The sequence below is a fragment of the Erpetoichthys calabaricus genome, chromosome 7, assembly GCF_900747795.2.
Source record: "Erpetoichthys calabaricus chromosome 7, fErpCal1.3, whole genome shotgun sequence".
NCBI classification, from domain to species: domain Eukaryota; kingdom Metazoa; phylum Chordata; class Cladistia; order Polypteriformes; family Polypteridae; genus Erpetoichthys; species Erpetoichthys calabaricus.
Window position 1 is genome coordinate 87,150,847 of NC_041400.2, and position 24,357 is coordinate 87,175,203.

The following is a 24,357-nucleotide window of genomic DNA, read 5'->3' on the forward strand; positions in this document are numbered from 1 at the left end:
CAAAACTTATTCTAAGAGACTTATGCAAAGAGAAATTTGGGTGGGATGAAGAAGTAGAAGTCAAACACATTCAGAAATGGAAAAAATGGGTGGATGATTTGCAGTTACTTACAGACTATAAAGTGAACAGATGCTTCAAACCTACCGGGTTTGGAACCATAAAGACAGCACAAATGCACCATTTTGCAGATGCTAGTGAAGATGGATATGGCACTGTCACTTACCTTGTCTTAACCAATGAAGAGGGCAAAAAGCATTGTTCATTCCTGATGGGCAAGTCAAGAGTTGCACCATTGAAACAAGTCACGATTCCAAGATTGGAGTTAACAGCAGCTGTTGTGGCAGTTAAAATGGACAAAATGCTTAAAGGTGAGCTTCAAATGCCCTTAGAAGAATCTACATTTTGGACTGACAGCACCACGGTGCTAAAATACATTTCAAATGAAAGCTCTCGGTTCAAGACCTTTGTTGCCAAAAGAATCTCCGTGATCAGAGATCATTCACAGCCTTCACAATGGAAGTATGTCACATCTGCTCTTAACCCAGCTGATCAAGCATCCAGGGGACTAAGCATGGAAAACTTTCTCAAAAGCACCACATGGTCACAAAGTCCAAGTTTTTTATTGAAGCCTGAAAAGGAGTGGCCAAAAAGACCAGATCAACTGAATGATTCACTCATTGAAGATGATCCAGAAGTTAAAATCATACGCTCAACAATGGAACAAATTTTGTAGGAGCAGAAAGAGAGCTACGAGAAGCTATTAAAAAGATGGAACACAAAAAAATCAGTGACGCTATGACAAGAACAAATCAAATGGATTTTCAATCCACCATCAGCTTTTCATCAAGTTGGAGTGTGGGAAAGACAAATCAGGAGCATAAGAAAGATCTTAAATTCAACACTAAACCAAAAAACACTCGATGATGAAAACCTTCCTACAATGATCTGTAGAGTGGAATCAATACTCAATAACAGACCCCTTACAAAGACATCAGATGACCCAAATGATTTGGAACCACTCACACCCAATCACTTGTTACTGAAGAAAAAACCTAAATTACCACCAGAACTCGTTTCAGAAAATGAACCATGCCCAAGAAGACGATGGAAACAAATTCAATACATGGCTGATTTGTTTTGTAAAAGATGGACTAAAGAGTATTTGCCAATACTTCAAGAACGTCAAAAATGGCTAGCACCAAGAAGAAATTTTGAACCAGGGGACGTTGTTTTAATTGTAGATAAAGCTACACCTCGCAATTCCTGAGTAATGGGTCGAGTCATCAAGACAATGCCAGATGCCAAAGGTGCAGTCAGAAGAGTCTGTGTGCAGACCAAAACCAGCACACTGGACAGACCCGTGAACAAACTGTGCCTGCTTTAAGAAACAGCCAATGTTTGAAATATGAAATTTTTTAAAGTGTTTGTTTGCAGTGTTAATGTTAGTAATTTGAAAACAACAGTTAACTGGCTCATACTGAAGTATAGTAATTGTCTCCGCTCCTGCATAGCCAATTAGGGGCCGGAAATGTTAAGGGCCAATTTTAGAAAGTTAAAGGTTTGAGTTAAACTCATATTAATGTTTGCTTTATTTGAATAGAACATAATTTCTTATATAGTCATAGACAATGGTATAGTCTTTTCCCCCCTTTAAGTTAGTAAGAGATAGAATCTTCTTGCTATAACTGAGATACAGTGAGATAATAAACTCAGTTGTTGTTTAGAACAGGTCCCTGTAAAGAGGGACTTGATAAACCCATTTAAGTTTAGAAATGGGATAAGCATACAGTTTTCTGACCGCTTTGAAATGGTTCAGAAATAAGTGACTAGTAACGATTTAAGATGTAACAAGATTAAGCTTGAACTAAATTTTTTCTTATTATAATTTTTCCTTTTTTGCTACTTTTAATTTTCTTTTTTGTGTGAACTGTTTTTACTTTCAAACTTAACTAAACTTTTAAAAACGAATATATTTTGTCTGTGGAATCATTTCTGCACGTCAGGCTTTTGTTGAATCCCATTTTTTGAGTTGGAGCTGCTGAATTTTGGAAACTTGGGGAAAACGCAGCTACAACAGTACTAGAGAAAGAAAGACTCATAATAGGGATTGTTTTCATGACAAGCACCCTTATCTTAAGCTTTACACTGTTTTAGAAGAAAAAAAATTAAAGCTTGGGTTGCTTTGAAAGTATTCAGCATTCAGTGAAAAAGAGGTTAATGCTACGTTAATGCTAATGCTAAGTTAGCATCAGAAGCATCTAAGTCCACAGTGAGTGAATAAAGAATAGAAAAAATACAGCAAAATGTTTAATTGATAGGACAAAAAAAAAAAAAATCTAGATAACTATAGGACACCTGAGCAACTGGGGAACAATGAATAAGGAAGAAAATTTTTTTTTTTTTTTTTTTTTTTTTTTTTTTAAATAACATACTGGAGAAATTCCTATAGAGTTCAAGTGTACAGTCAAACCAATCCTAGCCAGTTATTTTAACATAGATAAAGCAAAAAAAATTTTTAAAAAAGTGATTCACTAATATGCCAGAATTCCATGAGGTAGCGAGGAACTCATTTAATAAATGAGTTGTGCATACAGTGTGTGTATATTATTTTATATATATATATATATATATATATATATATATATATATATATATACACATATACATATATATATATATATATATATATATATACACACACATACATACATACATACAAGCAAAATACCCACGCTTCGCAGCGGTGAAATACTGCCTGAATACTTTTAAGAAAAAAGTAAAAAATTTTTAAACTGAGGGATCTCTTTGTATACGACATTGTCAGTTCAGCCCTCCGGTTGTAATATGACTAAGCTGTGCGCTGAGCTTACTCTTGAGCATGCAACATACAGTTGGCCATGTGAAAAGCAATCCTGCCTCAAATCAATGCCAACCTTTTGTAGTGTTTGTCCTTGAGAGTTATTGTCATTGCGAAGCAGAGCCTTACTGGAAATTGAACGCGTTTGAATTGAAATGGGAGATTAGATGGTATAACGGGGATGCGAGGAATAAAAACTGTCACCTGAGGCACTGCCAGTAAAAATAGTTGCTTGAATTAGGTTGTTTTGCAGAGAAGTCACCTGAAGTCTCGTGCCGTTACAAAGTTTCGGTGGCTGTAAGTTTCTCAGTAACATTATTGGTGCCCCAACCTTCAAAATGAGATTATGCTCAGGAGTGCCTGGAGGATTTAGAGTGTTGAGAAACTATCGGATAATGTACCGCGTCTTCTACTTCTACAACTGAATCAACAGATTGATATGTTTTTGGTTGTGAAGGTAGTTCTTCAAGTAAAATGTGGTTTATAGTTGTAGTCCTGTCATTTTTTGGTGTCAGGATAGCTCTCTCGCTTAACCATGACACGTCATTTTGGTGGAGATTTCGTACATCGGGGTAAACATTTTGAAGAAGGCTTTGTAAAGTATTCATGATGAGAGATTTGTAGGAATATTTATTTTACGATTTTCTTGTATGAAGGTGCCATCACCTATACTCATCAGAAGAGCAGAGAACTCCTCGGCTTTTTTGTCGCCTTTCAAATGAACTCTCATGTTTATTTTTAAAGTAATAACATTGATTTGTGGCCACAGGTATGAAGATTTCAGAGATGCTTTAACTTCATCAGAGCGTGTTCCTCTGGGCACGACTGGTAGGGTTTGGCGGAAGTCTCCAGCCAGTAACACTGTCAAGCCTCCCATAAGTTTGTTGGTGTTTCGGATGTCTTGGAGGGTCCTGTCTAAAGCCTCAATACCTGCTCTGTGTGCCATTGTCAGCTTATTATCTGGAATGAATGCACTATGTCGCAGCACTTCAGCCATGTTGCTCTGCTTTGATATGTTACACATGGGGGATTCAGTATGGTTGAGGTTCAGAGGCAGCTTGAAAGCTGAATGAGCAGTTCTGCCACCCTCTAGAAGAGTTGCAGCAATGCCAGAAGAAGCCACAGCTATGGCAATGTTACATTTTGCTTGGATTTTTGTAAGGAGAAGGTTTATTAAGAATGTCTTACCAGTTCCTCCTGGAGCATCAAGGAAAAACACCGTGCCGGTGGCTGACGCAATGCTGCTCATGATTTGCTCATAAACTGACTTTTGGTCACTATTTAGCAAGCGCTCGTTATTTGTGACTATATTGGCCAATTGCGAGGTGTTGTAAGATGTCTCTTTCAAGTACTCAGGATTTGACGTAAGTTGTGCCAGTTCTGTTAAAGGTGAAGGCAAACCGTAATGATGGAGATTGACCTCCAATACCAATTACGTAGTTTTCAAGCAACTGTAGACAGTTGTTATAGATCAAATTTAACCACTGGTGGACTTCAGTTCGTATATGATCTCTTTCAGTCTGTCTCCTAATATCTTCTGCTATGCTGTCTTTATGTTTTTCCCCATAGGTTTAAGGGGTTTTCCATTTGGCAGAACACCAACATGACAGCAAACAGTTCACGGATCTTTTGAGGTGAGCGAGACAGAGCAGCTTCCTGTAGAGTCTCGTCCCAGTTGATATCATGTAATAAACCGAGTGCCCTGCAGGCTGACTTATAGGTCGGATGTAGGACACCATCAACTGTTCTGAGAGATTTGAAAGATGTGGGACCTGTGATTTTGCTGAGCAGCAGTCGAAGATGGTAGCATTCAGAGTTATTCGGGTGTACAGTGTAGACCCGTCCCAGTACATTATCCTTTTTCACTCCCGAATGTCCTGGTACAGGGTTGCCCAGTTTCCTTCGACTAAACATGTTGTTTTCCCCACACATAATATGATGGAATTTCATTATAATGAAGTTGCTTTGCAAAATCATCATGTTTGCAAAGGTCAAAGAATGCTAAAAGGGTGGTTTGTGGTGGATTGTGTACTTTATTGGCAACGTTGCCTTCTGTGAAATAAATTCTTTGTCCGTTCTCAAGATGCACAGCAAGATGAACAACCGGAGGGAAAAGTTCGTGAATGGGAAAACAGAAAATGCGCCAGGCTGCTTCAGAGCTACTAATGTAACGACCAGCTTCGAGATACTTCATCATTTTCATTTTGTATTGTAAATACTGCCTGGTTACTTCCCTTGTTAATATACTTGCAGATGTATTTGATTGATTTTACTGAACTGCAAAATTCGACATTGATGTGAGCATTGAAGAAGCGGGACAGCACAGGACTATAAGGGACCACCCATCTGTTGTCGATATCTACTCCTTTGATGTTAATTGTATGACCTCCATCAGCAGGTGCGCGCCGGCGGTACTGAGGGTAACCATCCTCTCTGGTCCGAGTTTCTGCTGAGATGAACGGACGCGGGTACTTCTTAGTGCATATTCTGTTGATCATGCAGGGTGAGTTGATATTATGAGGTCCACAGGGGCCGTGAATCATGGTGGATTTTACTATTTTGTGTAGGGCAGGGTCAGTCTGTGGATCAGGAATTTCCGCACAGATGACTTGATCGATGAGAGCTGGTTTAATCCTATCCTTTAGCCACAATAGAATGTGTGCATGGGGAATACCTCCCTTTTGCCACTCTATGGTGTGCATGTAGAAATTTGTACAGCCAAAAATGTTACTCTTCGTGAGCAAGTCTATCATTTTGCGAATCTTGAGATTAAATACACGACTGATAAGGATGTGGCGACCATGAGGTTTTTTACGTGGAAGGAGAATTTCAGTGATGTCAGGCCATTTAGGATTGCAAGTAAATGTGATGAATAAGTCAGGGCGGCCATAATGACGTACGTATGTCATTTTATCTTGTGTACGCTCGTGCATATAGCGAGGTCCTCCAGTGAAGGAAGATGGTAATATCACAGCTTGACCAAGTTCTATTAAATCAGTGTTGTTTTTGTCAATAGCATCTTCTAAGTGAACGTAATTTTCAGTTCGTAGTTTTTTCTGATTTAGTCTGATATAATTTAGTCTTTCGGATTCAATTTTTGCATACATATCAACTAAAAACTGATTTAGTAAAGTTCGGAAGAAAAGGATAGTATTATCATGATGTTGTCTGATCATAAGCCGGTATGAATAGAAGTTTGCTGCAGAGACGGTTTTGTTCATAGGTAACTTACTGGTAGCATGAACTTGAGGTATAGACACAGAATAGCCGTCTTCACCATAGCAGAACATGAGAGGATATTGAAGTGCATCATAGGATCTGTGGGTTTCCTTAATGCATTGTAGTTTATTGTCTCTGGTTTTCAAGACAATATCTCTATTTTTGAATGTTTGCCCAACGATGACAACACCAACTTGATGAACTGTGGGTTTATTAAATCTGCCTTTGTGTGCATGTAATGGTTTTTTGTCTGCGTGAATGACAACTTTGAAGTCTTTGTGATCATATGAAATTCTGTCCATTGTGGAGTGGAAGTCCTGGATGTAAGTGTTACAGTCATGGAGCATTTTTTGTAATTGCTTGACTAGGGGTATGTTAAGTCCAGAAAAATTAGTGCAGCGGATTTGTGCTTCCTTTTCATCATCCCCGACGAAATAAATCTGCAGAAATTTGTGTTCCTCACTTGGCATAGGTAAAAGACTGCCAATCAAGTGATACACTTGTCCCTGAACTTTAAATGAAGGCATAACATTTCCCTCAACGATTTGGTTAGCACCAAATGACGTCATTTGAAATGCGCTGTTGTACTTTCGAATATTGTTCAAGAAATGCTCACTTTGAGGATGTTCGCCATTTAACAGGCCCTCAAGAAGGTCAGGAAGCTTACGTAAAGGAGTGAGAGAGAGACTTTACCACCGTTCCAGCACAAACCAGGAGACTCGCATTTCCACTTCTGAGCTTGACAATAGTCACAGTGAACATCCATGGATCCAATGTGTACTGTTTTGTCAGACTCATAATGTATGTTTGGGTCATACGCAAATCCACAATTGGCTTTTTTGAGCCAAACCTGTTTTCGTATGAGCCGCTTTTCATTATTGGGATCGTATCTAGAAACAGAAGCTCTATTAACTTGTGGATTTGCCTCCGTGTATTTAGCGACAGCGTCCCTATGAACTTGTGGATTCGCTTGCGAGTATTTAGCGACAGCGTCCCTATGAACTTGTGGATTTGCTTGCGAATATTTAGCCACAGCGTCCCTATGAACTTGTGGATTTGCTTCTGAGTATTTAGCCACAGCGTGTTTATGAACTTGTGGATTTTCTGCGAGTATTTGGCGGCAGCTGCACGAAGTTGCTTCCGTCTAGCTGCATCACAAAATCTACCACGACGTCTGATACGTCTCCTTTTTACTGTGTTCTCACAGCTTGGATTGCTGCTGTCATAATCGGCTCGAGCTGGATTTGTGTTGAACTGACATTCGGTATGTGTCAATCGATATAAGCATACAGCTGGCTTCATCAATAACTTCACATCGATCTTTTGAGAGATGAAATATTCATAAACATCAAAGTGTCCACTACTCAAATCGTCACCTGTGAATCTAAGATGTTTAAGAGGCATTGACGGTTCTCCAAAGATGTAAAATATTTGGCCATTTCGGTACACTTGAAAGCGACAACGAAACAATTCAGCGGCAGCCATCAACTCACATACAGAACCATAGGTGAAGGGCTTAAGCATTTCAGTCTTATAGTGCTCCTGTGTACTATAATTATCTCCTGTACCATCATCAGTCCACACTTTGAACCTGTCCCAGTCATTTAATACATAAGACACAATGTTCCTGCAGATATCAAAAGTGAGCCTGATATGTCCGTGTAATATGTAACACAGAGAATGGAAAAGGCAGGCGCCATCTCTGGGCATGGACACCACTCGGTAAGTGATAGTTCTTTGATTGATGGTGATCACCTCGATAGACATGTTAAATGGGGTACAGTTGGAAGAATAAAGGGAATGGGTACTTGATCAGTAAACAAAGTATAAAATACCTACAGAATAACTATAACAATCATAATAAATGAACAATAAAACAGTAGAGAACCGCGAAGCAAGGAGAAAGGACAGCCTTATATGGCGTTCGTTTATAACACAGCAAAGATGCTGTGTAAAGACCGCTTCACAAAAAAACTGCGGAGCGCCTTATATGGGCAGGCAGTCAGGCAAAGAAAAGGATTCAAATAACTATAATTGTAATAAACGAACAAAACAGCAAATGGGTACCTGAACAGTAAACTAAGTGTAAAATACCTACACAATAACTAACAATCTTAACAAATGAACAATAAAACAGTGGAGAACACGTGGATTAAATAAAAAGGCTGGTTCCTTGGCGAAGCAAGGAAAAAGGACGGCCTTATATGTCGTTTGTTTATAAAAGCTGTGAAAATTCTGCTTCCTTGGCGAAGCAAGGAAAGGAATGAACACAGCGCAGCGAAGACTGCCGATTTCCGTAGCAGCCGCACTTATGAATATGCTAAGCACAGTCCTTCACCCGCGAATATTTACCTTATATGGGCAGGCACTCGATCACGTGGGAGGTGTCATGATGCAAGACGCAACCACCTCACACGGCGACTGAGCTGCCCGCTATGGCTGTATACAGTATACGAAAGTAGGTTCCAGTTATGACCGTTACGCTTTGAATTTCGAAATGAAACCTGCTTAACATTTGTAAGTAAGCTGTAAGGAATGAGCCTGCCAAATTTCAGCCTTCCACCTACACGGGAAGTTGGAGAATTAGTGATGAGTCAGTCAGCCAGTCAGTGAGGGCTTTGCCTTTTATTAGTATAGATATATACATATATATACATATACACACACATACATATGTTTTTTAAATGCCTTTCTAAAAAGGTACAACATGAGGCTAGTGATCAAACTAAAAAAGCAAGTTTAATGTGTGGTGTGCAAATACAGTGGATTCAGAAAATATACAGACTCCTTCCCCTTTTTTACATTTTACTATGTCGCAGCCTTGTACTAAAAAAACCCAATGCTTCCAAGAGTGAAAACAAAAACAAGATTTGAGGAATGTCTGCAAATTTATTTAAAAAAATAAATAAATTGGTTGTGTAGGTAGGGACACTGCACTGCTTTGCCTGGGGCCTATAATGCTGTTAAGATGGCTCCACCTTTATTGAGCACTTAGTTGAAACACCTTTGGCAATGATTACAGCCTGAATTTCTTCCTGGTATGAAGAAACAAGCTTGGCATACTAGGATTTGAGAATGTTTCTGCCATCATTCTCTGCATATACCTCAAGCTCTATCATGCTGGATGGAGGCCATTGTTGAACAGGTATTTTCAGGTTTCTCCAGTGATGATTGATTGGGGGTTCAAGACCAGGCTCTGGCTTGGCAACTTAAAGGACATTACCAGAGCTGTTCCTAAGCCACATTTGTGGCTTTACTATGCACTTCAGACCACTGACCTGTTCAAAGATGAAGCTTCAGCTCAGGGCATATTGGAGGCTGGAGTTGAGGAAGCACTAAACTGAGCAAAATAGAGAGATATAATGAAAACCTGCTCTGTGTGTCTTCTGCTTACAAACATCTCCACAACATGATGCTGCCACACCATGTTTCACCACTCGAAATGTTATTACACTAGTGATCAGTGGTGCCCAGTTTTCTCCAAACATGACAAAGAATGTTTTTCTCAGTCTAAGAGTCCTTAAGATACCTTCTTGCAAACACCAAGTAGGCTTTCATACGTGTTTACTGAGAAGTGGCTTTGGTCTAACCAGAAGAGATGGTTGTCCTTCTAGACCAGTGGTTCTTAACCTGGGTTCGATCGAACCTTAGGGGTTCGGTGAGTCAGTCTCAGGGGTTCGGCGCCGGGAGGTCAAGACATGCACCCGACTCATATGATTCGTATGACACACCCGGCTTGGTCATCATTAGCTGTAACTAATTACGCTACATTGTTCAGCCAATCGGTGCTGCAGGGAATTTGGTGCACTCAGTAGTCGACTTGTGACTGTCCTGATAGTATGTCGTCAGATTTCTTTCTTAATATTTAAAATCGTATACTAACTATGTCGAACAAAAAAAGAAAGTGGTTGGACGAATATGTACAACATGGATTCACATATATAACAGAACGTGATGGGAGTCAGCGTCCTATCTGCATGATTTGTAATGCCAAGTTAAGCAATTCTAGTCTAGTACTGGCAAAACTAAAAGAACACTTCCTTAACCTACATGGAGATGGGGAATACAAGAACACAACGCTTGCTGAATTCAAGATAAAGAGAGCCAGATTTGATGAAAAGGCCACTCTGCCTGCTCTCGGTTTTGTACCCATCAACAAACCGATCCTAACAGCATCGTACGAAGTTGCTTACCTGATCTCAAAGCAGGGCAAACCACACACCATTGGTGAAACACTCATAAAACCAGCTGTGTTGAAGATGGCGAATCTGATGCTGGGAAAAGCAACCGAAGTTAAATTATCACAAATTCCTCTTTCAAATGACACCATCAACGACAGAATAGAGGATATGAGCAAAGACATCTTAGTTCAAGTAGTTGCAGATCTAATTTCAAGCCCGACAAAATTCAGCCTCAAACTCGACGAGACCACAGACGTTTCTAATCTAAGTCAACTTGCTGTATTTGTGCGCTATGTGAAAGATGACATAATAAAGGAAGATTTTTTATTTTGTAAGCCTCTTACAACAACAACTAAGGCAGCCGATGTGAAGAAACTTGTGGATGACTTCTTCAGAGGCAGCAATCTTTCGTGGGATATGGTTTCTGCAGTTTGTACGGACGGAGCTCCAGTCATGTTGGGAAGAAAGTCTGGTTTTGGTGCGCTAGTGAAAGCTGACACACCACACATCATTGTTACACATTGTATTCTGCACAGGCATGTGCTGGCAACAAAAACCTTGCCTCCAGAAATGACGGAAGTATTAAAAATTGTAGTTGAATGTGTGAACTATGTGCGAAATTGTGCGATAAGGCACCACATTTTCAGTGAGCTGTGTAAAGAAATGGGTTCTGAATTCGAGGTACTTCTTGTACCATTCTAACGTTCGGTGGTTATCCAGGGGACGGGTGCTGAATCGTGTTTTTGCTATGGTTGTGGAATTAACTCAGTTTTTACAAGAGCACCAACATCGTCATGCAGATTGTTTTAAAAATTCTAGGTTCATTCTCATTTTAGCGTACATGGCCGATATATTCGCAGCTCTTAATCATCTCAATCAGCAGATGCAGGGTGGGGGAGTCAACATCATCGAAGCGGAAGAAAACCTGAAGGCTTTTCAAAAAAAGCTGCCGCTATGGAAACGACGAACAAAGAATGATAACTTCGCAAACTTTCCCATGCTGGACGACTGTGTAAGTAAGATCGAAGATGTGTCTGGAATTGGAAATATTTCTGTACCTACGGAACTGAAGCAAGCAGTTGCCACGCACTTAGATGAGCTTGCAAAGTCTCTCGACGGATACTTCCCTACAAGAGAGTCATATCCAGCATGGGTGAGACAGCCGTTTACGTTTGACATTGAGACAGCAGATGTCAATGATGAATACCTTGACGAAATCATTGAAATTCAGCAGAGCCAGATTCAACAGCAACTCTTCAGACCAACAACGCTCTCATCGTTTTGGTGTCGACAAATGGTAAGTTATCCTACTATTGCTAGGAAAGCCCTGGAAATTTTTATACCGTTTGTTACAACATATCTTTGCAAGCAATCTGTTTTCGAGGATGCTGGACATAAAAACGAAGAAAAGGAACAGACTTTGTTGTGAAAATGACATGAGAGTGGCAATTGCCAAGGTGAAGCCACGCATTTCTGAACTGGTCTCTCAAAGGCAACAGCAGAAGTCACACTGATTTGCAGTAAATATTCATTATTATTGTAGCCTGGTGAAAATTAGGTGATGGGTGTGTGTTAAAATGATAAAAATAGCATAATACAATAAGTTTATTATTGGAATACATAAGTTTAAAAATTAAAATCATTTCAGTGTGGTAGTATTAAAAAAGGTTATGTCCTTGTGAAAAGGTATGTAATTTGTTGTGAATTCATGCATTATATTGGTTTTGTTCTTTGAACTCAGTGATGTTAATACACGATTCATTTTGTAAACCAGTAAAACATATACCTATGTCTTGAATTTGAAAAAAATCATATTTTATTTTTCAATAAAGAAGGGTTCGGTGAATGTGCATATGAAACTGGTAGGGTTCAGTACCTCCAACAAGGTTAAGAACCACTGTTCTAGACGTTTCTTCATTCGCCACAAGGGTTATCTGGAGCTTCATTAGGTTCTCTGTCACATCTCTTACCATGGCCCTTTATCCATGATTGCTCCATTTGGCTGGGAGGGCAGCTCTAGAAGAGTCAGTTTTCCCCAAAGTTTTAAGAATTCTGAAAACAAATATGCTAGAGAACCTTCAATGCTGCAGGATTTTCTTAAGCCTTCCACTGATCTCTGTCAACATAATCATGTCTCCAAGCTCTGTAGACAATTCCTAAACACCTCATAACTGTCTTTTCTTTGATAAACCATCAGCTTCTAAAGTCAGGTGTGTACCTTTGAACAATCCTGTCCAATCAAACGAATTGTCCACAGGTGGACTCCAAACAAGGTGTTGGAACATTTCACTGATATGCTTGAGGCAAATTTTAAGTTTCATACAAAATTTAAAAAAAAAAAAATCTGAACACTTGTTTAAATATGATTTCAGTATTTTTGTTTTTAATAAACTTTGAAAAATATCAAAAATCATTTTCAATTTTCATCTTAAGGTACTGAGTGAGGGAAAAAAAATAAGTTGTAATATAACAAAAAAAAAGGGGTCTAAATATTTTTCTTAATACACTGTATAACAAACACTGACAAAGCCAAGACAGTATTATGAACTACACTAGTAGAGAAAAACATTTATGCTCAGGAAATAAGGCTACTAAACATCTGATTGGACTGACAACTACATGAGCATACCATATACATAATAAAATAAAACCTACAATATCTCATATATTGATCAAATTACATTGCATATAAAAACCACACGATAACAGTATATTCCAAAGCATTGAGAACATATGGTTTACACCATCTTCTGCAGCTAGTCAATAGGCTATGCACACACGGTCTTCCAGATTTCACATCAGCCAGCTGTAGTACTTCTGGCATGTATATTAAAACAGTGTAGCCAGTAATTTCAAGACATTCTCAGACTTACAACATAAAAGTCACCTTATTCAAAAATTGTGACAAACATCAGGAGCTAAAAAGGAGAAGGGTTTCAAACTACATATGTTTCAAGCTACAGCCACAATTACGATGGTAATATCCAGGCATATTAAAAACTTGTCTACTGTGAACTTCCATGGGACAACTGTGTGATTACTTTAGGCTTCGCTATAAGTAACTTCAATAATTAGTCATTAAACTTTATTCAGGGACAGGTGAATATGTATGTAAGCTTAATACTGCAACAGTGCTGGATAAGTTATATCAGCCATGGATGAGTCACCAAAAGACTGAGCTGGCATTATATCATCAATAGTAGGAGTGCCTATAAAAACCAACTCTGCACGGTCACATGTGCTTTTTCCAACTAGTGTGCCAAAAGGCAAGCAATCCTTTTACTAGCAAAACACCTCAAATAGCCATGTAAAGAGCAGAGAATCTATCCATTGCAGTGCTCGGTACCATCTCTACAATACACTACAAGTCTGCTGGACATCTTATCTTGTAAAAAGGCAAATGTCTCCATCTGAGCCACTAAAACATTGAATGCCAAAACTGCTGCCTCATGGTAAGACAGTCAATATATTTCCCCAGCTGGAGGTTCTCCCTTCTGAGAGGCATGTCATCATCAAGCACTAGGTTGACAACTGCTGGATCCAGAGCCGAAGTGTAGTCATGGTCCTCAAGGATTTTATCATCCCCCTTCTTGCCTGGTGCATCATCCTCCATTAGTCACTTTCTCCTCTCCCAAAACCGCCGTCTTTAAAGTGGAATGGAGAAATTGTTCCACTCAAACAATATAGAACTGCTTCCTTCTTCAACAGACACCACACCCTATCTCAGACCCTGTCTAGCAAAAAAAAAAAAAAAAAAAATTTTTTTTCTTCAAATGCCGGATATAAACTGTGGTATGGGGACGAAGCATAAAGCGCTCTCTCTCTCTCTCTCTCTCTCTCTCTCTCTCTCTCTCTAGATAGCGATGATCCATTAAGATCAGATTTCTGCATTAGAGGAAAATGGACAAAAACGAAGTATCTTGTTGTACTTACTGGAAGCTCAACATAAAAAGGTACATAGTGTTCAGCTGCAGAGCTCTCTGTACATCGAAATGTTTTTCTCTGATATTCTCACCACTAAACAAAAATCACAACTACAATATGGACAACAGAAGTAACTGAGCAATCTGAAATTTCAACTACATCAGCACTATCATGTGCATATAGCCCATTGGTAATCTATGAATTTCCCAAATTTTGCATCAATTATAAATGTACTTTCTGCTTTAGTCCTATAGGAGTAGAAATGGTGTTAGTGTAACAGAGCCAGTGATTCAGATTCTTAATACTCATCTGTTAACTTAATCCTCACTTGCCCATTACCTATGGTTTGAAAAATAGCAAGAATGATACATTGCTTCTCTAGGTCAAATAATCACACACCCTGGAAAAGCAGAAATTTATATGAAAAGACATCTACAAATATTCTGTAGAGAAAATTAAACCCATCAACAAAACTTTGATACAACAGGAAAAAAAATCAATTCAAATTTAAGATGTACGGACAGATGAAGCACAAAATGGTGAGTCTGCCAAAAGACAAACAGCACAGCAACCACATCAATCTATTCCACTCTAGCAAAAAAACCTAATGGAGTAGCTTGATATAAATTGTGTCAACATCATTCACTTAAACATAGCAGCCTACTTAGAGCTCTCATGGTGTACACAGGCAGTCTTTGTAGTAAAATAGTCTGTGCAAAACAATTATATGTTAAGGATTTTATGTTTACAGTTTGTTATATGCTTTGGGGAATAGAAAAATCACTTGGAATCGACAAACATGTAGTGGATGAAACCAAACATTTTGAAGCCCTAAACAGGGCAGAGATCAAGAATTAGCTTTGCACAGTTTTCACCCTTTTCTAAGGCCCACTCATGCACACGCCTCTGCTTACAAAGGGCTCAATTTGGACACTAACCTGCAAGTGCCTAGATACAGTAGAACCTCTGGTCACAAACGTTTCTGAACACGTACAAATCGGGTTATGATCAAAAAGTTTGGCAAAATTTTGCATCTGTTCACGACCACATGCTCTGCTGGCAAAGAAAAACACTGGCGGCCAATTTCCCTTAGCGCGTTTGTATGCGCCAATGATTTCCCATTCTCAGTTTCCGATTTTCTTTTGTTTGCGTATACAGGGCCTAACAAAGCAGCTGATGTTGCAAAAGGAGTTATAATGTTAACCAAGCAGAGGCCTCAAGTGCTGGAAGAGGTGGAAAAAACTGTTGCTAGTGTGGTTGAACGAAAAGCAACTTGCAGGGGATAGCGTAAGCGAGCCGATCATACGCGAGAAAAGCCAGGAAGATTCATGGCGATTTGCTGAAAAAAAAAAATCCGAGTGGCGAAGGTGAGGGATTTAAAACCAGTAGAGGATGGTGTGAAACGTTTCGCAAGAGAAGTGGCATTTAATTATTTTTCCCTGTGCTAAAAACTCAAAAGTTTACAGCAAGCGGTTCGTAAGGGTCTAGCGCGAACTCTTACAATGTTAGATCTCTCTGTTGTTCAAGGTTTTCTCAGTGTTATTCAATGTTTTCACATTTAGTTTACTATTACACTGTGCATTCTATGGTATAATGAACTACTTTTGTGCTTAAAAAATATATATTTACAAATCGGGTCACGTCCAGAGTTTTGGAACTAATTACGGTCGTGACCAGAGGTACCACCGTATGTGGGATGAAAGACCAAATGCCTAGAGAAAAACCCACACAGGTACAAAAATCTCAAAATGGGCAAATCCAGATGCAGTATTGCATCCCATAATGCTACACATGTACCACAGTAATGCTAACTTGTGCACAACAATGCCTCCCCACCTTGAATGTAGTCTAATAGGACACAAAATGGGCAATACTTGAAGTCTTAACATAGGACTGACCTCAAAAAAAAAAAAAAAAAGTTTTTAAAATTGCCAAAGGCAAATTAAGGCAACACCACCCACAAAAGCACCCAGCCAAATGGAGTGTACATTTTCTCCTGAAGAGATGCAGGATGGGTATGCTAGAAAGTCTGACAGCTACAGAAGTTGGATTATTAAAGCTCATACAGTATTACCTTCTCACAAATATTTATACATAGACTTTCAAATTAAAATTGATTATATATAATTACTTTGATTATATATAATTTTCACTGATTCCAGTCAATGAATATCATCAATGGCAACGTTAGGGAAGGAGGTAAGGAAAATGACCCGACACTAGTATATACTGCATAAGGGAAACAAGACTCCTCACAGTCAGATGGTGAGCAATCAATCACAGCTCTAAAAATGGAAACCCTGAAAGTAACATGACTCTTCACCGTAATCTGAACCATCACAGCCTCCAATAATATAACTTTGCGTAGTTAACAGAAGCACTGACAACTTTAATCTGCCTCTCCCCTCATGGTAATTCTCTAAGTTGCCAGATCATTTGTCAGAAGTGGTTTATTTGTACCTGAAACCATCTTTACACTGCACTCACCTTTACAGCCAGCATCTGCAATAAAGAACAGTGTCTAACAAGACGTATACTAGCCAGGCCCTATCAAATTTGCTTATTTATGCCACTGAAAAGCAGATTAAGACATTTTGTTTATTGCAAACAAAATCTCTAATGCTGCTTGTATGCATTTTTCATTAGTTCTACTCATTCAAATCCTATTACTTAATTAACAAGGTTGTGCAAAACAAAGTGAGGTGCTATCTCAGACTTATGCATTGTTTTAGAGAATTCTGAAATTACACATGAAGGTGTGATTAGGTATTTCACTTAAAATAAAATACATTTTTCAAATGCCAGTTATGTCAATAGTTCACATTACATTCCACAGGTCAAACATGTCTGGCTGAGTAACAAACTAAAATTGTTGCATTTGGGGTTAAGCTAGAAGGAATTGTTGCAGGTTTAGCATTGCCTCACCTCTGAAATGGAGAGTAATCCACTATCACCCAAGAGAACCATGAACTGAAATTTAAAGGTGCAGATTCTTCTCCCTACTACATCATGACCAGCTAAAAAATGTTGCCGTATACACTGAAGACGACTACTGGACAATAAAATATCTGCAAGTGTCCAGATTTAACACCAAATCTTAAATTGGCTTTGACTGTACTTCTGTGCTTTATTTTCATGAAAAGGATATGATCCAGCTAAGGTTTAGATTTTCCATTTAACATGTGTAAAACTCAATTTCTCCCAATACAGATAATGAAAGACAAGTAAAAACTGTTCCACTCCACATTTATTCAAGTATTGTATAAAAAGGACAGACTCCAAATTCACTTGGCAATTAAAACATGGTCCAAAACATCTCTGAAATCTAGCTATTGTCCTTACCTCTACATGGCTAAAGAGACACTAAAACAAAATTATATATACAATAACATATATACCCCCACAGGGCCCACACACAAAACCCAAACCACCAACCAGAGGAACCTACAGTATTTTTGGAAAACATCAATCCAAAGAGCATTCAAGAAACACTTCAACCACCTTTTCTTTGGCTGAGGGCACAGAGACTAGCCCCACTAGATCTCAGCACAGCCACATTACGGGAGACTACTTTAACCGCTCAGAGTTTACAAAGCGAGAAATCACAAATGTGTTAGGAAACTTTAGTAACATTCTCCTAAGCAACCTCAAAACTTACTTCTATTCTAGCCAATACTAATGAAAGGATTCTTTATCTCTGTTGCATTGTACCTGTTTTCTGTATTAAATACTTGGGTCTTTAATTGTATATAATCATCATAAAACTTAAAAGAAATACATAACCTTACTTGTATGTGTCTCACCTTAATTGTTTTGGTCTGAAGTCTCAAGCCATTTAAAGTGTTGATGGCTTTTTCTGCATCTTTTGGGTCCACATAGTTCACAAATCCATATCCTAGGCTTTGTCCTGAAAACAGAGAGAGAAGATTTTTATCCACACTGCATTGCCAAAAGCGTGATGTAATGCTTGAGAATGCACATGTTTTGAGAAGATTAAAAGAAAGAAATCTTTGCTTCATTTTAACTGACAATTTCAAATATTTAAATTTGTTTAGTCGTGAAAAACCTACAGTCAAGCCTAATCTGAAAGGTTCAGTCCAAGTAAAGGATTTCACCTAATACAATAGTATGTAATTTTTTTTATGTCAAAATCTTTATAGATCACTTTAAAAGCTAAATTGCTCATCTCCAAATAGAAGACAAGTTACCTATTTCTATGTCATATTAGGCTACAGTTTCATTCATTGGTATCCTCTTACCTAGGATAACATTTCCATAATTAAGAAAATGGGATAACAACTTGCCAGTCTTTTGAGACTTTTTGACAAATAGCTTGACAACTGGATGCATAGCACTCCTTCAATATTTGTCCAAAAAACATAGCACTGAATTAGCTTAAAAAGCAAACATGTCTTTGCATGTAAGGCATTCGTCACAAGACAAAATCTATCAAAACAAAACTACCTGAATTTTACAAAATACAGATAAGGAATATTTTTTTGGCAGATTTGGCAAAGCACTACCACACAGAACTAAAACTGCTTAAGTGCCTTTACAATAATGTCCAGAAGACATTTGAGGATTAACAAAAAAAAAAAAAAAAAAAAAAAAAAAAAGTCATTCATATAGCATAAAAATTAAAGCATGCTTTTATATACACCTTCCACTGAATGCATTCAAGAGATTTTTACCTATAAAATGCAACTGCATAAGAATGCTAGATTTACAATAAATATGTCAAACAATAGTAATATCGTTTAGTGTAATGCCACACTGATAGTCAATATTTCCATTTAATTATTTTTTTTTTTTTTGTTATTTAAAATATAACAAATCTTATCACAAGGAACAGTCCTGTCATTTTTTCTTCACTGTACTCCAACTACAAATAGAACCCCAGGTCAAGTCACTTGCAGAAATGATTCTGCACTTATGAGGTACAGCAATCCCTCGCTATATCGCTCTTCGCCTTTCGCGGCTTCACTCCATCACGGATTTTATATGTAAGCATATTTAAATATATATCGCGGATTTTTTGCTGGTTTGCGGATTTCTGCGGACAATGGGTCTTTTAATTTCTGGTACATGCTTCCTCAGTTGGTTTGCCCAGTTGATTTCATACAAGGGACGCTATTGGCAGATGGCTGAGAAGCTACCCAACTTACTTTTCTCCCTCTCTCTCCTGACGTAGGGGGCTGTTCGCACACCTAGACGATACGGACGCTCGTCTAAAAATGCTGAAAGATTATATTCACATTGCTACCTTCTTTGCAAGCTGCTTCCTGAAGCGACATGCTGCACGGTGCTTCGCATACTTAAAAGCTCGAAGGGCACGTATTGATTTGTGCTTGTTTGTTTTTCTCTGTCTCTCTCTCTCTCTGTGCTCCTGACGGAGGGGGTGTGAGCTGCCGCCTTCAACAGCTTTGTGCCGCGGTACTTCGCATACTTAAAAGCCAAACAGCCCTATTGATTTGTTTGCTTTTCTCTCTCTCTCTGACATCTGCTCCTGACGCGCACTCCTTTGAAGAGGAAGATATGTTTGCATTCTTTTAATTGTGAGACGGAACTGTCATCTCTGTCTTGTCATGGAGCACAGTTTAAACTTTTGAAAAAGAGACAAATGTTTGTTTGCAGTGTTTGAATAACGTTCCTGTCTCTCTACAACCTCCTGTGTTTCTGCGCAAATCTGTGACCCAAGCATGACGATATAAAAATAACCATATAAACGCATCATTTCTACTTCGCGGATTTTCTTATTTTCGCGGGTGGCTCTGGAGCGCAACCCCCGCGATGGAGGAGGGATTACTGTATACTAACGGGAATGAGAAAGGAGTAAGGTGGAGACATTTGTTTCATGGTACAAAGAATTGCCTGCATCTTAACATCAGCAAAACCAAGGAACTGATAATTGACTGCACCAAAGAGCCTATATGTCCATTCAGTATTTAAAGAATGGATGTAGAGGTGGTCCAGTCCTACATGTACTTGGGTGTCCATATTAATGACAGGTTATACTGGTTTCAGAACACAGAGGAACTATAGAAGGGCAGAGCAGGCTCTTTTTCCTTAGGAGACTGGGATCCTTTAATGTGGGAAGAGACATCCTTCACATCATCTATAACACTGATGGCCGCACAGATTTTCTATGCAATGGTGTGCTAGGTTGGTAACATCAAGAGAGGCCCACTGAATCAACAAGCTAATTAAAAAGGCATACTCAGTTATAGGATACATTCTGGACCCCCTTGAGGTAGTAGTGGAGGATATTAAAACAAAACTAAATGCCATTATGAACAATGACGCACATCCTCTGATACATGGACTATTTTCAGCCAACAAATTCTTCAGCAGAAGTGTGTCAAGAAACGCTACTTAGGCTCCTTTATACCAATAGCAACACATCTGCATAATACTGCCAGCCAAGTCAGAACTTCCTTCTTTTTAATTTTCTTGCTTTATAGTTATTCTGTAGTGTGTCTGTGTATTTACTTACCATATTTATTCATTTTTATCTATTTAAAGAAATTCTGTCAAAAGCCAAATTTTCCCCTGGGGCCAAATGAAGTTTTATGTATAGGCATCATGGTCCAATTTATTCAAATTTAAAGGAGAGCTTTACAAACTAAAAAACACCCAACAGTTACCAAAACAAACCAAGTTTACAAATAAAATGGAACAATTAAGACAGACTATAGCTTTCATAGAAGAACTATAAAGGGGTTATTGAATATACATATGGAAGACATTTATTCATACAGTGCAGTGTATACTGATATATTGTGCGTGCAAGAGACTAAATGGAAGGGGAGTAAGGCCAGGTGGATCGGAGGTGGATTCAAATTGTTCTATCATGGTATGGATAAGGGGCGGCACGGTGGCGCAGTGGGTAGCGCTGCTGCCTCGCAGTTGGGAGACCTGGGGACCTGGGTTCGCTTCCCGGGTCCTCCCTGCGTGGAGTTTGTATGTTCTCCCCGTGTCTGCGTAGGTTTCCTCCCACAGTCCACAGACATGCAGGTTAGGTGGATTGGCGATTCTAAATTGGCCCTAGTGTGTGCTTGGTGTGTTTGTGTGTGTCCTGCGGTGGGTTGGCACCCTGCCCAGGATTGGTTCCTGCCTTGTGCCCTGTGTTGGCTGGAATTGGCTCCAGCAGACCCCCCGTGACCCTGTGTTCGGATTCAGTGGGTTGGAAAATGGATGGATGGATGGTATGGATAGGAGGAGAAATGGAGTAGGGGTTATTCTGAAGGAACAGTATGTCAAGAGTATTTTGGATGCGAAAAGAGTGTCAGACAGAGTAATGATTATTAAGCTGGAAATTGCAGGTGTGATGGTGAATATTGTTAGTGCATATACCCCGCAAGTTGGGTGTGCAATGGGTGAGAAATGATTTTTGGAGTGAGTTGGATGAAGTGATAAACAGTGTACCCAAGGGACAGAAAGTGGTGATTGGAGCGGATTTCAATGGACACATTGGTGAAAGGAACAGAAGAGACTAGGAGGTGATGGGTAGGTATGGTGGAATGAAGAAGGCCAGAGGATAGTGGATTTTGCTAAAAGGATGGACATGGCTGTGGTGAACACGTATTTTAAGAAGAGGGAGGAACATAGGGTTACGTACAAGAGTGGAGGAAGATGCACACAAGTAGATTACATCCTATGCAGAAGAGTCAACCTGAAGGAGACTGAAGACTGCAAAGTGGTGGTAGAGGAAAGTGCAGTTAAGCAGCATAGGATGGTGGTCTGTAGGATGATGGAGAACAAGAATAGGAATAGAGCGAGGGCAGAGCCAAGGATCAAACGGAAGTTGAAAAAGGAAAACTGCAAGGTTGAGTTTAAGGAGAAGATGAGACAGGCACTGGGTGGTAGTGAAGAATTACCAGACAGTTGGGAAACTACAGCAGATGTAGTAAGGGTGGCAGCAAGAAGGGTGCTTGGTGTGACATCTGGACAGAGGAAGGAGGAAAAGGAAACCTGGTGGTGGAATGGGGAAGTATAGGAGAGTATAAAGAGGAAGAGGATGGCAAAGAAGAAGTGGGAAAGTCAGAGATGCAGAAAGTAGACAAGAATACAAGGAGATAAGGCGCAAGGTGAAGAGAGAGCTGGCAAAGGCTAGACAAAAGGTATATGAGGAGTTGTATGAGAGGTTCGACACTAAAGAGGGAGAAAATGACTTGTACCAATTGGCTAGACAGAGGGACTGAGGTGGGAAAGATGTGCAGCAGGTTAGAGTAATATAGGATAAAGATGGAAACATACTCACAAGCGAGGAGGGTGTGTTGAGCAGATGGAAAGACTACTTTGAGAGGCTGATGAATGAAGAGAACAAGAGAGAGAGAGAAAAGAGAGGTTGGATGATGTGAAGATAGTGAATCAGGAAGTGCAACGGATTAGCAAGGAGGAAATAAGGACAGCTATGAAGAGGATGGAATCTTGGAAGGTGAGAGGATGCTTGAGGAGTGGAGAAGAGTACTGGTGCTGATATTTAAGAATAAGGGGGATGTGCAGGACTGTGGTAACTACAGGGGAATAAAATTAATGAGCCACAGCATGAAGTTAGGGGAAAGAGTAGTGGAAGCCAGGTTAAGAAGTGAGGTGATGATTAGTGAGCAGCAGTATGGCTTCATGCCAGGAAAGAGCACCACAGATGCGATATTTGTTCTGAGGGTGTTGATGGAGAAGTATAGAGAAGGCCAGAAGGAACTGCATTGCGTCTTTGTGGACCTGGAGAAAGCATATGACAAGGTGCCTCGACAGGAGTTGTGGTATTGTATGAGGAAGTCTGGAGTGGCAGAGAAGTATGCAAGAGTTGTACAGGATATGTACGAAGGAAGTGTGACCGTGGTGAGGTCTGCAGTAGGAGTGACAGATGCATTCAAGGTGGAGGTGGGATTACATCAGGGATCGGCTCTGAGCCCTTTCTTATTTGCAATGGTGATGGATAGGTTGACAGACGAGACTAGACAGGAGTCTCCGTGGACTATGATGTTTGCTGATGACATTGTGATCTGAAGCGATAGTAGGGAGCAGGTTGAGAAGACCCTGGAGAGTAGGGAATCCATTCCTGGACATTTTTCATTTCCGCATTCCCGGGAATGAAACTGCTGTAATTACCGGGAATGGCCAAGCTTGCATATATAGTGTGTAAAAATCAATCAAGAAATAACAGAGTTATAGTTGAAAATAATTAAGGTGGCGCCATTGCTGCAGCTTGCACTTCAACAGACAACAGCTTTGAACAGCAACTTGAAATTGCAATGCATCAGTCTGTTGCATCCGCATTATCTGTTTCAAGAAACTTGCTATCACAGAATGATGACATGAAACTGGATGCATCAGTAAAAGCTGAAATGGCGGTGTTTCAGCGCAATGGCGAGCGCAGGTGTCGTTTAGAACAAGTGTATCAGTATCTGATGATTGTGCCGCCTACTTCAGTGGAGGCAGAGCATGCTTTCTCAGCGGCTGGCTACTTCTGCACGAAGGTGCGCTCTCACATGGACGACCGCACGCTGGACACAATAATAATAATAAATTACATTTATATAGCGCTTTTCTCAGTACTCAAATCGCTGTCCACACAGGGAGGAACCGGGAAGCGACCCCATAATTTTACACAGTCTCCTTACTGCAAAGCAGCAGCACTATCACTGCGCCATCTGTGAGGACGTTGTGATTTCTATGCTCTTATTACCGAAACTAAAGATGCATGTACTTCTATGACAGCGTGAACTGCTTGTAGATAAGGTTAGTCTTTTATTTGTGTCAACATATTGCAGTAGTTTTATTAAAAGTGTTGGTCATTCTAAAACCGCTCACATGTTAGATGCCCGGGATTCCCGGGAATGAAATTCGGGATTCCCGAATTCTCGGGAATGGATTCCCTACTGGAGAGGTAGAGATATGCTCTAGAGAGGAGAGGAATGAATGTCAGTAGGAACAAGACAATACGTGTGTGTAAATGACAGGGAGGTCAGTGGAATGGTGAGGATGCAACGAGTAGAGTTGGTGAAGTTGGAGGAGTTTAAATAATTGGTATCAACAGTACAGAGTAATGGGGATTGTGGAAGAGAGGTGAAAAAGAGTGCAGGCAGGGTGGAATGGGTGGAGAAGAGTGTCAGGAGTAATTTGTGACAGATGGGTATCAGCAAGAGTGAAAGGGAAGGTCTACAGGACAGTAG

General features: G+C 39.7%; 1 protein-coding gene across 8 annotated transcripts in view; it reads right to left on the bottom strand.

Moving 5' to 3' along the window:
* elavl2 (ELAV like neuron-specific RNA binding protein 2) overlaps nucleotides 1-24,357 on the bottom strand; it is a 589,373-nt gene that overhangs the window by 331,905 nt on the left and 233,111 nt on the right. For all 8 annotated transcript variants that reach the window (XM_051930137.1, XM_051930138.1, XM_051930135.1 and 5 more), the window contains one exon: nucleotides 17,986-18,089. In XM_051930137.1, the coding sequence (XP_051786097.1) occupies nucleotides 17,986-18,089 (104 nt within the window). The remainder of the gene's footprint in view (nucleotides 1-17,985; nucleotides 18,090-24,357) is intronic.